At 39.1% G+C, this 14,417-nt stretch overlaps 1 protein-coding gene across 2 annotated transcripts in view; it reads right to left on the bottom strand.

The window, feature by feature from the left end:
* PARP8 (poly(ADP-ribose) polymerase family member 8) overlaps positions 1 to 14,417 on the bottom strand; it is a 123,770-nt gene that overhangs the window by 55,244 nt on the left and 54,109 nt on the right. For both annotated transcript variants that reach the window (XR_008463834.1, XM_054185827.1), the window contains exons 4-7: positions 10,176 to 10,265; positions 8,804 to 8,874; positions 6,261 to 6,338; positions 919 to 1,013 (exon numbers count right to left, since the gene is read on the bottom strand). Coding sequence is in view for 1 of the 2 variants with exons in the window: in XM_054185827.1 (XP_054041802.1) it covers positions 919 to 1,013; positions 6,261 to 6,338; positions 8,804 to 8,874; positions 10,176 to 10,265 (334 nt within the window). In the remaining variant the exon portion in view is untranslated. The remainder of the gene's footprint in view (positions 1 to 918; positions 1,014 to 6,260; positions 6,339 to 8,803; positions 8,875 to 10,175; positions 10,266 to 14,417) is intronic.

Below are 14,417 nucleotides of genomic sequence, written 5' to 3' on the forward strand. Positions count from 1 at the left end.
CTAAGGTTATTATCTTCTCTGTAGTTTATTACTTAGTTTGTATGACAACTTTGATATTTTCTTTGTAATACAACTGACATGTCTGTTACATCTTGCCTACCTGTTATTTCTATGAAATTGTTAAAATTGCATAGATGGAAAATGAAGTTATAAAAGACCTGAAGCGTATTAAAAATATCATACAGTTATGCCCTATGGCAGAATCATGCATGCTCGTATATGCCTGACAAAATTTTTGTGTAATTACACCTCGCAATCCACCTCTGACGGAGGTTCCACCACTTCCCTCTGTAGGATACTTTAGAGTCCCACAATTAAAAAGCATTCATAAAATCTAATCAAATCCTTTTTTGTTGCTAACACAGCTAGTTTCTTATTGTCTCTCTCATGATGACAATAGAGAACATTTGATCACTCCTATCTACAAACAACTTTTTTGAAGAAGAACTGTTATTATGTCTTCCCCTTCTTTTTCCAGACTAGACAAATCCAGTTCCTTCAATCTTTCCCCAGGCAAAACATTTACTAAATCTCTTAACGTTACTCTTGTTCACCTCCAGGGCAAAAGACACAATATGACAGAAAAGGAGTTTAACAAGGGTTTACAGTAATGCTGAACAGTAATTTTCAACAAAATGCAACATTCTGATCAAATACCAACTGAACTGCAAAAGACAATGATGCTTTAGAACAGGATTCCAAGGCTTGTTCTCAGCACAGCCAGTTGTATCAGTACCCAACCACAAAAAAACCCAAAACCAGCATTATTGCTAGCCAGCAGTGCTCCTTCCTTTTGCCACACAATGTGCAGAAATCGCTAGAAGGGCTTGTGCTTTGGGGAAGTGAGGGAGGGTCCACACAGAACTCAATCTCCAAAACGTTAAAATGTTCTGCGGTATGGAAAAGTCAATGACATACCTGAGAGATACTGCATTAGGTCCATAGATCTCTCTCACTGCTGTCAAATCAGCCTCCAGCTGTGGGTGCTTGTGAAGTTCTCCATCATAGCTAACCTACCGGGGAGAAAAAAATATCCTAGGAGTTTTTATTTATTTCATTACTGGCACCTGACCTAAGCTCTTGAAAGTTCCCCCTGCAAAATATGCTACATAAAGATTCATTAATGCCATGCTCAGAAAGGACACTGTGTTGATAACCTGGAGCACTGATGTGGTCTAGCTCTGCTAAGCAATGAGATTTGCAAAGCAGGCACCTCTGTGTTGAAATTTTTTGAGGGTCCCACTCCTGTTTGTGGGAAGAGAAGCTGCAAAGGACTCATCCCTCTGTCCTTTCTTGTCCTGGAGTTTGTTCTGGGACCCTTGTGCATTTTAAAACTGTTAAGAAGGAGAAGAACCGGATCTCCCCAGTCATATCATCCCAGTTCAACTGCTGCAGGACAAAGGTTTGCTCCTTCTTGCTTATTGTCACAGTCTCAAAAATATTAGCCACAGAATGGCTTGGGCTCAACAAGAGAAGCATGAAACTATTCTATATGCCAAATGTCTCAGCATTTAAATTACATTTTCGGTCTGCCAAGTGGCTGTATTCTATCCATCACTGCAATGCTACCAGATTAAAAAAAAAAAAAAAAATGAACGCTTTCCCATTTTAAGTATTTTACCAGAGAAGGTGTAAAGAAACATGTATTTAGATATCATCCCCATTTTTTTCAAAATCTACATGAAAAATGGAAACAGTTATGTTAGTGTTATAAAGCAAAACTTGCGAGCTGGTTTGGTTGGACTGCATGAAGTCAAAATAATTACTATCTTCTATGTTCTACAAGGACGAAAACACCTCTTTAGGCTTGTAACAGTCTATTCACAGACTATTACTACTTTCTCATTAAGCATTACGCTCCTGATTGTGTGAACCTAATTCTACTTCTTTACAACAATTAGAATGACCATAATTCCACAAAACTCAATGAACTCCCTAGATTTGAACAGATTCAGAAATGAGAGTAGGATTTGGCTTCTACCTTTAAAAAGTTCAGAGAGCAAGGCACAAGACTGTAATTTATCCCTTCAGACACACATATATATATATAAATCTCCTTATACAGGAATTCCTGCAGAGAATTCTTGCTATTGCAGAACCATATCTAACTGCAGTATTCCTCCTTCTGTTTGTACATCCAAATCTGTAGGAGACCAGTGCTGTGACACTTTCAGCTCTGCTACCTGGAGATATGAGATATCTATATCTGATTACCTGAATTTAAATAGCTTTCAAATAATAATCAGCTGATCACTTTTTACATGTAAAAATTGGCAAAGAATAATTAGATTAGACTTAGGCACAGAACTCATCAGCACAGCATGGGCACGCGTTTATCGGGGATATCAGCGATATTCATGACCAGAAGGCCATAAGCCAAGCACCCCTCCCTTGTTTGAGCAGGCATGTCAGAACAATTTTCCAAGTAGAATAGCACGGGAATAAAACCTTTACTATAATTTTTATTTTTTCACTTCAGCTAGGAGAAAACCAATCCTTTTCACATGCTCATTACTCAAAGATGATTTCTTTAAAGATGCATAAATAATTGCTGTCCTGCTTCCAAGGAGAGCACAGCAATCATTTCACAAATTGTAGCTGTGGCACACCTGCCACCTTTGTTGGTCCTAAACTGCATTTTTTAATCAGTCTTATGTACCAATAATACTAAAGTCCAAAAGGAACACTATACAGAACACTAAACTGCTCAAGATAATGCCTTCTCCAATCTATTTTCTGATGGTAAGAGGTTATGAACTCAAAAAGGAAACAAAGCAGTGTTCTGGCAAATTATAAGACCACAGTATGGCATTTTCCAGCCCTGAATTTGTGCCACAGACACAGCAATGTATGCAGAGGAGACTGCCAGGGCTTTGTGTATCTGCATTTGCAAGTATGTCCTGTAACTGAAGCACAAAAGAGAGGGGGAGAGAGCGCCAAAGGCAGTAGTATTACTGTTTCAATCTGCTGTTCTCGTTCGCAAGTGTGGAAGACAGAGATTCAAAGCAAGAATTAACAAAGAGTCTCAGAGAAAGTGAATATAAAAGCTAAAAAATCTGATAACTTTGCTGTGTCTGAAAGGTCTGTGTTTAGAAAGTTTCAGTTTTTAATCTGAGACTTGATTCAGATTATTTTGTCCCACATAATGACAAAAGGTTGCATTTTTAAAGGAGATTAAGTGATTTACAAACCTAAATCCCATTGAAAATCAATAGGACTTAGGCTATTGAATCACTTAGCTACTTTAAAGTATTTATCCATTAAATCCTTAGGGAGGATTACAAGCAGGTGCCTAGGAAGCGGATACAAACATTTACTTTATGACCAAAAGGTCGTATCTTGTTTTCACTGCCCATCAAATGCCATTTCCCATCTTCCACGGTCCTTGTTTCATCACCAGCTGCTCTCTTGTCTTTCCAGCTGTAACCACTTAGAAATGTTAAGAATTACCCCTGACCTCCATCTTCCCCGACTGTATTACACACGTTTGCACTGGCATCTATTCCCTCTAGTTCCTAAAGTCGGTATTTTTATCCCCGTTCTCTGTGGGCACAGCACACACTTGTCTCAAATGAAGTAGCCTGCCTTGCTTGTTCCCCACATATACAGCCAACTATTTTGTCCTGAAAATCCATCTGGTGCCCACTTAATAACTCTTACAATCACTTTATTTGAAAAAGGACTGTTCTTTTTATCGCTAGAGGGACTTTGCTCCTTACCTGATTTCCTATTTATTTTCTGAGTCCTCAATATTTTCTTCAATTCTACAGGTCTTCTTTAGAATTTTGTCTTTTTTACCATGAAATTTTAAATTCAAAATTTCCTTTTTTCGCTTTCTTTAAATATACTTTCTATGATGTCCTGTTTTGGCTTTTTTTTGTTTTAGTTTTTTTTTTTTATTTTTATTTTGCTTTTTGAATATTCTCTACTCAAGACTTTCACAAAGATACGATATTTTATTTATATCGCTGATCTCCTTGTGTTTTCTTTTTTGCCAGTTATAATTACTTTAATTAAATGTGTTACCTTAAAAATATGACAATGCAATGTAGTTTCCACTTCAAATACGAGCCAACCACATTCTAACCAGTACCGCCTATTACACAGCTCTTGTACATCTTGCAAAATGATGTAATGCTTTCTGTGTTCATATCTCATAGGCAGCATCAATATTCATTCATTCATCTGTGCACTGGAAGGCATCTTTTACCAAATGTACTAGTGCTTGTTCAAGAAATAAGCACTCCCCAGCTGTTTGCTGCCTTTTCCTTCACCTTGAGGTTACTGCCCTTTCTGCAGAGTTGAAAAATGGAGCCAGTAAATGCAACTCATCACCACAGGGCAAAATCAGAAGACTTTTCCTCTCAGGCAGATTAAAATAAGACATCACTCTGCATTGAAATCTGTGTACACGGTCCTCCCTGGCGCTCTGTGGGGCTGTAAGAGCCAGCAGCTGAAGGGAGGCAATTCATAGAATCACAGAATGGTTCGGGTTGGAAGGGACCTTAAGGACCATCTGGTTCCAACCCCCTGCCCTGGGCAGGGACACCTCCCACTAGACCAGGCTGCTCAAAGCCCCATCCAGCCTGGCCTTGAACACCTCCAGGGATGGGGCATCCACAGCTTCCCTGGGCAACCTGTTCCCGTGTCTCACCACCATCACAGTAAAGAATTTCTTCCTGATATCTAATCTAAATCTACCCTCTTTCAATTTAAAACTGTTACCCCTCATCCTATCATTACACTCCCTGATAACGAGTCCCTCCCCATCTCTCCTGTAGGCCCCCTTCAGGCACTGGAAGGCTGCTGTAAGGTCTCCCTGGAGCCTTTTCTTCTCCAGGCTGAACAACCCCAACTCTCTCAGCCTGTCCTCATAGCAGACGTGCTCCAGCCCTCGGGTCATCTTCATGGCTCTCCTCTGGACTCACTCCAACAGGTCCACGTCCTTCTTGTGCTGAGGGCTCCAGAGCTGCACACACTACTCCAGGAGGGATCTCACCAGAGTGGAGTAGAGCGGCAGAATCACCTCCCTCGACCTGCTGGCCACGCTTCTTTTGATGCAGCCCAGGATGCGGTTGGCTTTCTGGGCTGCAAGCGCACATTGCCTGCTCATGTTGAGCTTCTCGTCCACCAGTACCCCCAAGTCCCTCTTCTCAGGGCTGCTCTCAAGCCATTCTCCTGCAGTCATTTCTAAAGTGAACATGAGTCAATCCCTCATGTCAGTTGTTTCTGACACTGAAAATACACTCTTTCAGTTTCAGTTTCAATATCACTTTTAATAGCCCTTTAGGGGCATGCTCTGTTTGGATTTTTTTAGAGTGAAACACCTCAACATGCATTCTGTGTTCAAACCCCGCCTCACTGTTGGCTCTGCAAAAGAAGAGGCTTGTCAACATCCTGCTCATCAGCATCCCACGCTCTCCGCACTGACCCAATGCGCACCCACGGCATGGGGGCTTCAGCCGTGTGGCAACTTTCATAAATAGCAAGCACCACTCATTAAAATGTTCATCAAAATAAACAGGTCTAATAATATAAGTGAGGAATGACTCCTTTGGGGCGATAGCGAGACTAAAAAAATAAGAAAAATCGTAATAAAGAGAATGGAGCATGAAGCACTCTATTGACATTGCAAAAGGAAAAGAGATGAAGAGATTTTATTTCCCAATACATAAGAGAATGCAATAATAACTAGTTCTGCTGAGGGAATAAGAAGGAAAGACACAGAGCAGTACATTCATCTAAAAATATGCAGCATTTTTCAAGGTGAATTTAACTGTAGAGCTCAGAAAAAGAATGGACTATTGCCTACATCAAAATTGTTTTGTAATAACCATTTTTACCATTAAATTGCAGTGCTCTTGACTTTACAAAATTGCAGTCCTCCAGAAGGAAACAGATTTGGATCCAGCCTGACTTCCCATTTGTATCAATAATGGGATAAGCTTTAAAAAGTGAGTATCTGTTTCCTGGAAGTAAGCAACTGCCTTCTATTTTCAAATGTTCTGAAGAGTACTTGCTTTTCCTATTCTTACAGCTTTGCAAATATAAACAAACTAATCTTATTTTAAATTAGATGTAATTATACAGCATAACACACTCAATGCTTCTGCTATAAAATACAGTGTAGACATACACATGGCATTCTAGTCAACGTTGAATAAACATAAGAAATTATTATCATAAATTTATAATGGAATGAACAACAGAAGCCTTCGAATTTAATTTCCTGAAACTTGTGCAAAAATTTCCTCCATTACCTGTCCTCCATAATAAAATTCCTCCGAGTCATTATCTCCTTCAGAGTCTTCTTCAACTGTGCTGTTGTGCCATGACTCCTTAATGGAAAAGGAAAGTTAACAATGACACAAGCAATATGCTTATTTTACATTTACAGTTCCAATTATAACTACAGGAATAATGTTTTTACAAATAAGCTCGTAGCACCCTTTATCAAGTGATCTTTTAGTATCATTTTTCCAGAAGATTACTAAGGGCCTGTTTTAAGAGTAGTGAAATATCAGAAAAAAACAAGCACCTACTAACTGGGCACATAAAACCAACGTGAATATACGTTGGAGAATTAATACTTTTTCTGGCTACAGACACAGTGTGGTATTTTAAGGAACTGGGGAATTCAGTAGACTATGTGGGAATACTTCACTGGGCTTTTGCTAAGCAAAGCATAATTTACCCACCAAGACAGGTTCTGGATTTAATTAATTTGGTGTTTCAGTGACCCAATAAAATTGTAGTTTACTTTATTCTAGTAAATCAATTCTAATAGATTAAGGAAATAATTAAAGTCCGAGCATGGGATCTCTTAAGTTCCTTTCTGTTTAAAACTGACACGTTGCTGCTTAATTATTATTTCTAACAGAAGTACCAGCCTGTTGCCAGGAAAGTTCAAACTTAATTTTCCGACTAGCTCTGCTCTGAGACTTTGAAAAGCAAGGATTAGAAAGTAATATGCTTACCCACGTAAAACCTGCTCTAAATAGGCTGCTCTGTGAATAATTGCACTCAAGTAAATAGAACTGATCCTGGTACAGACTGCAACTCAGCATGAGCTGAAGTGTTACACTCTGCTTCCCACCAATGGAACCTTTACTTATAATTATGTAATTGCTTGAAGATACTAATTCTCTTTCCCACAGTCCTGTGTTATTTCTAGGCCCTATGCTGACAACGATCCCCTAAGGAACACCTGTTAAAATCACAATTCTTCACTTCAACCTGAACATGATGTACTTGCTGCTTATTTTGTATTTATGTCCTGCATGGAACTGCCATAATGGAATAGAAATCAGATGTACACGTCAAAGAATAGAAGTTACCCCTAAATCCCATATATTCACGAATGTCAAATATACCCTTATCACCCATTTCTATGGTCAGACATTCTAATCCAATTTCCCTACCTTTGCCTCTAAATTTGTGCTCCATTCACTGTATGTATACATAGAACAAAAATTCTATTTCAGACAATTTCACGGCAATTTTCTACAACAAGGCATAAAAATAATTTCTGCTTCTACTTTGCTGAAAAGAAACGAAGTGACTTTAGTCTTCTTTGTTTTATAATAACCTTAGCTCAAGGGGAAGTCTGTCTGAAAACAGAACTCAACTGAACAAAAATTCAACACAAGACAAAGAGAAATGAAACTCTCATATTAGAATAGTCACAAACCCATCCTATCCTAACCAAACCTCAGTCTAGACAACAGAAATGGTCAGTGTTAGAAACCTTTTTTTAAAGTTGTTTTTTTTCCTTCACTACTTTCATATTTAAGTACCTCATTTCAACTAAAAACAAAATAAAAGCTCAAATTCTGTCCCATAGAAGCTAACCATATCTCAGGCTTTTAATCAAATGGGTAAATTCTTCCCGCACTTGAATTTTTCTAAAGTTTACCAAGCACTGAATTCAATGTTGAGGCAGTAGAAGCAAAGTATTTCCAGTGCAGCTTTTTACATCAAATCAGGTTCCATCCATTAAAAAACCCAACTATACACATTAGCATATCTGTGCATGCTTATCTCACCTTTCCAGGCTCAAATACAAATTTGAGCCTATAAAGCAGCCTATAAAAGCCTTCATCAAGAAACTCAGCCACCACCCTTACCAAGGGAAGTTTTTGAAGTCAAGCACGTGAATTCTTGATACAACACTCAATTTTTTGCTTGGGGTTGGAGCCCATCTGATACTCTCTTTGAGCCCACAACACTGTCAAGCCCTGTAGACTTCACGTTAGTGTCACTTCTTTCTTGAGTTAATGTCTCGGTGAGACTGGTCAGGGAACCATGCCAGAGGTACAGCACAAATGCGACCGTGATGGAAGGCCTTACTACTCCAGACACTACTTATGTCAAATAGAGTCATGCAGAGGTCTAGAGCCTCCAGTGGGGCTGCCGTGGGCCGCAGGAAGCAGCAGTGAGATAATGAATGGGATGCGGTCCTATGCGCAAGGGTAGGTTAAAAGGTAACGTCATCATGATCAGCTTCTCCAAGAGCTGTGTGTTTAGGGTAGACAGCATCTATAACGCTGTTGAACAAAAAATGAAATAAACATCAAAACCGTATTTCCTAGGATGGGAGCACCGCTATCTCAACTAAGTGATTCACTGGCTGATCCACGTATGAAACCCAGAGAACTATGCTTATCTTCTAAAACATGTAAACGTGTACAGTTTGCGTAAGCACACATTTGATAGGAAATTTATGGTAAACACTCATATTTTATTATTTTCTGTTGTTTCTTAAAATAACTTCTCTTAAAATATGGATACAAGGAATACATACCTCTCCATTCTCCCTCTGTAATTTTGATTTTATGGATAAGCAATAGTTAACATCACTGGTTTTTCTTAATTCTTAAAAGAAAAGGGAAAATACGGAACATCTGTGAAAAATGTGAAATAATTTTGCATATGCAGACCTGAAATACTTAGTTGCAATAGTAGAACAAATAAGGAACAAAAAGTGACAGATCTGAAAAGCATCAAACAGTTTACAATACAACAGTCTAAAATTAAGAAGCCCCTACGTCTCAGAAGATTCATATTTTTAACTGTGAAATGAAACTCAGCTGGTCCATCTAGATTTGTTTTTCCCAATCTGTGATTTACAATTTAGTGTCATTCATTAATTTTGTATACTTTATAAAAGAATGAAAAATCAAAACCCCTCAGCAAAATTAAATCAGATCATCTTCTATATAAAACATAGGTTTTTATTGTATTTCAAATGTCAGGCTTTATTTCTTTTTAAATTACAGAAATATTTGCAAGTAAAATTTATCTTAAACTTCGGACTATAATGGCCAGTTTTTGTTTGTGTGACACTGCACCGACTTCAGTAAAATTATTCTTGATTTACATCAGTATAAATGAGATCAGAGACTGAAGATCATATTGGTTTTCCAGTGGAAATCAAAGTAATTCTGTGTTACGCAAAAAAAAAGCCCTAAAGCATTGTAATAATAATAAAAAGACTGCAAAGTCAAGTGTTCCTAACTGAAGAACTGCCAGATTTAAGACTGCTCTATGCAGCTTCTCCTGCAGCCTGAAATCATCAGGGAATTTGGCTGCTAAAATCTAAAAACTCTCTATGGAGTATGCACAAATCTTGATTATATATTGTATAAATGTGCCTGTATTTCTGAAAAGCATGCCCTTTCACGTATCAAATACTTTTTGAAAGTATGGCAATAATGTCAAATGAGATGTTCCCAAAAACTAGTCTAACTTAGTGAAACAGCTGAACCATTTTGTTTGAAATTTCCTGAAATAATTCACCAGAGGCAACGGTAGTTATAGACTGTTTCATCCCCAGTGGTGAAGATTTAGTGAAGTTTTAAGCAAGTGAGCATGAAAACTTATAATTGGGAAGTATTAAGCACCTCTAACTGTATTCAAGGAGAATTGCTTTAGCACAGGCTGCAAGACATTAAAAGAATAAAATATATTCTGCCTACACAATCATGGTGATCCCCAGAAGAAATATTTCAATTTCTTCTACTCTAAAATGTAGGACAATTTACTACAGCAAGACTGTGAGAAAACAGCAAACTGCATAGCTGCACACATTAACATATCTCCTTTCAAGTGCAGGCAACATCTTGTCTTTCCTCACAAAACATGAACTTGATAAAACACTTGGGACACAAGATTACCTGTAGCGATTTGGTGGAAAATTACTGGAATTGGCTCTGTTGTAACTAACACATCTTCATCGTTATCAGAACTGGAAACGTAGGTGTTATCTACGAAAGAAAAACACCCGGGATGGTGAAGTCCAGTTGTGTTCTGCCAGCCCCTTCCCGCATTGTGCGTCCCACCCTGGTACCATAAGGAACCACTCCCCGGCGCGCTATCATCTTGCTGGTGTGGGTTTTTTTCCTCTTGAGATTGCTAATGAAAAAAAAAATACCAAAAGGATGGAAGATTTGGAAAATTTTATACAAGGAAACCCCTGGCGTCTGATGTCATGGCTTTTGCGAATCACACCAAGCACTACTCTGAACTGTCCCACAAGGCTTACGGGGGTTTGAGCCAACCTTTTCCCAAGTGAAGACTTGTTCTATGCTTTTTGCTTTGCCTGACACCAAAATTCAAGCTAGATCTGCTGTGCAGAGTGAAGGCTGCATTTGGAGCTGGGTGTTAATAGCCCGTTATGCAAAATACCTGCGCCTCATTTTGCCTAGTCACATAAAGGTTGTTTGAAGTATCTTCTAATCAGTGGATAACCTTTCTTGTGCCTGATTCAGGAATAAAAAAAAAATGCCTCCCACTTAACAAAAATGTTAGGTATGAATATGAATATAGAAAGTCTATCATAAATTACCTTACAAAATGTAGGGATTAGGCTGAGGGGGGTGTGCGGTGCTTTTCTGGTTTGGTTTCTTTTTTTGCTTCCCAACCAAATGCTTAGTAACAACAAACAAGGAGCAGCAAGTTTTTATGTACTATACCTGCAGAAGTTAATTTTGCATAAATTGCTGAACAGTCCATGAAAGTAAGAATATTTTGTTTTCTACTGATCTGGGCTGGATTGAAACTTATGCTGTAGAGCAGAAAGGCTGACAAGATAATCACAGATAAAGAGACAAATAAGGTAACTGAAACAAGGACTTGATATATCGTAATTCCAAACACTCCAGTCCCACATCAGCAAAGTGTGGGAACTCAGGTGTGACTTTAAGCATGCTGCTGCAATCTCAAAGCCTTTCACCACAGTGAAAGTTCCAGTGAACTGTTAATGGTATCAACATTAATTGAGCAGTAAACTCAGTAATGTGACCCTTTGTATGACAGAGGCTCTTCGCTATCAGGAGGGATGCCGGGCGCTGCCGCCCTTTCCTTGCCGAGGTGCAGCTGCGCAGCTGCGCCGCCACACAGGGACGTGCGCCTGGGGCTTTCCCAGCGTGGGAACCAGCCCTTCTGCCACATTCGCACACATCTACCCAGTCTGACGCCATCCCACACCTTCGCCTACTTCCACTCCTGTGCTGTCCCGCCAGGCAGTCCCGGCGATCGGTGCTCATACACACAGGCGCTCATACACACAGGTTTGGGAGTGCAACTTATTGCTATAGAGTTTACAGAGGCCACCATTTGGCTCTAAACATACCTAACACCATATATACGGATGTGAGAAAGGAAATCCATGTGCTGAACTTATTGCTGTATGAAAAAGCGAGAAATAACAACAATATGTGCTGTACAGAATAGACAATTACCAAGATATACATATATGGAAAAAAGGACTGCTCAATTACAGTTTTTATAGATTTTAATTATATTTTTATGCCCATTGTCATTCTTTTTTGGCAGCTGGATAATGCGATTTTCACTGCCAAGTTTTTGTTTTCCTTTTCTATTTGGCAGCCATAAGGGTTTTTTTTCTCTTTCTTTCCATCAGTCTAATTAAACTTGAAGTTAAGACACTGGTTTTGTTTTGCTTTCTTCAACATGCAGTTTCTAACACACTACACCTCTCCTAAGCGAAGGACGCAGTGCCTGGACCTAGTGGAGGGATGCACGAAACCACTTGCTGACAAACTGGTTGTCTCCGTCTCTGCTGCAGTCTAATGAGGTCTAAGAAAAGGATGTTCCTGTTAACACGTGTGTAACCCACAAATCACTGGGATAAAAGACTACAGCATTATGGCAGCCAACACGTATCATTCCGAACATATATTCATTAGCAAAATGCTTGCTGCTGTAATGGTTCTCACAGGAGTCATGATCCACTCATATTAATGGGACTTTAGTCTACTCATTGATGTTAGATTTTATAACTGCTCCTTAGGAGCATTATTTTTCCCCAGTTGTGTCAATGTTATGAGAAAATAGTTACAGAGATATTTTGCTGGAACTGTTATTACCTGCCTCTAAAATTTTCAGTGATATTTTCACAATTTCAGCAATGTGTATACAACTTTGAGACATTACTGTCTCAACACTATTCCTATTAAGTTCTTCAGTGTGCCTTTGTAAGCATATTTTTAGCTTTCGTTCATAATTACGAAACTTTCAAACACCTTCCATTATCGAAAGTTGTCATGTCATATTACGGTTCCCATAGGTATGATTTTATGCTCAGCTGTTTGTAATCTTTTGATGCTTTATGAAGCAATTCAGCAATAGCTACACACTGTTACCAGTGCCAAAGCAGCAATGCTGCATACATAACAGCAATGCAGGGAGCTAGAGGATACGCAGAACCCAAAGCTCTTCTTATAGTATCTAAAATGTACTTGTGGCGGTATCACTTTTAGCCGAAGGAACATCATTTGTATAGTAACTCAATCTCTTCTATTTTAATATATTTATTGCATGTATTAGCAATTTATCGACTCTGACGGCCTCCTCTCTGATTTCCAAATTTGATCCACTGTGTATTACATGCTATCTCCAGAGGACACAACTTTGGTATAGCCAAGCACTAATGGACTGAAACCTTGGTCTGTAAAGATTTATCCTATGAGAAATTTAATTTGATGAGCACATGTTGCTCTGAACTCTATCAAATAGCAGCAATACTTGAAGATCATCTTCCAGTTGAGGAAGAGGAGATCAGCACACATCTTCCTAGACTTGTACCCTGACATGTCCCTGAAACATCCCTGAAAATACATGCTAGAGATGAGAGCCACAGCCAGCAGTCATGTTAAGTTAGAGATGTAGGACAAAGAATCTGGCTCACAAAGTCAAAACGAGTATTTTTACGATCAAAGCTGTAAAATGGCAAAGAGTCATTCTCATTCCTAACACACTAAACACCTCTTCATCACAAAGCAAACACAGATCCTGCAAAACCTCAAGACACGAATGAAATCAGCTCTTCCAAAGCCTTGGTCAGTAAACATGTGCAGCTGGTTTACGCCCCCCTCACCAAGTTAGCTACGGCGTAAAGTGCTCAAATTCTGTCTGGCTTTAAAATATAGGGGGTGATGGCAGAGAATATTCATGAGGTTTTAGAGCCACCAAAGTCACTCAGGCGCGTAGGCCATCATGGCATGCTGCAAATAGCATCTGTAAGGAAAGTCTGAGGTCTGTCAGCCAGGATTTGGCCAGGAGATGAGATCTCATGTGCTGTGGTTCAGTGCTCCAGCTTGCACCCCTGACTCCAGGTGGGGGGTCCCAGAAAGCAAGTTTTGTGCCTTCATAATAGCTTAATCCCTGAAATGAATAAATCCATTACTGACGTTTAATAAAGCAAACTGTTAATAACATATGATGCAGATTTTTTTCAACTATTTGTGCTCCATTTATTGTCAGGTCAATGTTGTAATCAGTAAATTAGCTTGTCACTAGTATGACCATGTATTTTATAAATGTCCATTTCTCCCTTACTACGTGTTGAATAGATTATTATTAGTAGCAATTTTCCCTTCAGTTTTTACTGGTAAAAAAAAATCTCTCTCATAAAGGTTGTTAGCATTCTTTCATATAATCCATCGCATTTAGCATCACTGCTGATGCCGATTTCCCCCTATATCTGCTTCAAACACCCTGGTGCTTTGAACAGACATACTCTACTGCTTATCCGTGAAGAAGATCAAAGCCTCACTTCTTTAGAGATTCTAAAAGAAATAAGAAATATTTCTTTTAGAAATATTACAGAGATGTTATGGATAAAGATCAAAAAAGGCCAAAAGGTTTCATATCATTTATGGTACTTATGCTATTAAATACTCCCAGGTCCAAAATACACAATGTGCTGCAGTCCAACAGTACTACCCTGTGCCTTTACTGGCACAGCGCCTGCCTGCCCTCATCCCCTTCTCTCTCTCCTGTTCCTGCTAACTCCTGTGCCGCCTGAGGTATCTGCGCAGTCTCTTTGTGAAGGAAAGTGGGGACATAAACTAGCTGAAAACTTGCTTTTGCTCTTGCCTGGTTGACTTTCGTGT

The sequence above is a fragment of the Rissa tridactyla genome, chromosome Z (assembly GCF_028500815.1).
Source record: "Rissa tridactyla isolate bRisTri1 chromosome Z, bRisTri1.patW.cur.20221130, whole genome shotgun sequence".
Classification (NCBI taxonomy): Eukaryota; Metazoa; Chordata; class Aves; order Charadriiformes; family Laridae; genus Rissa; species Rissa tridactyla.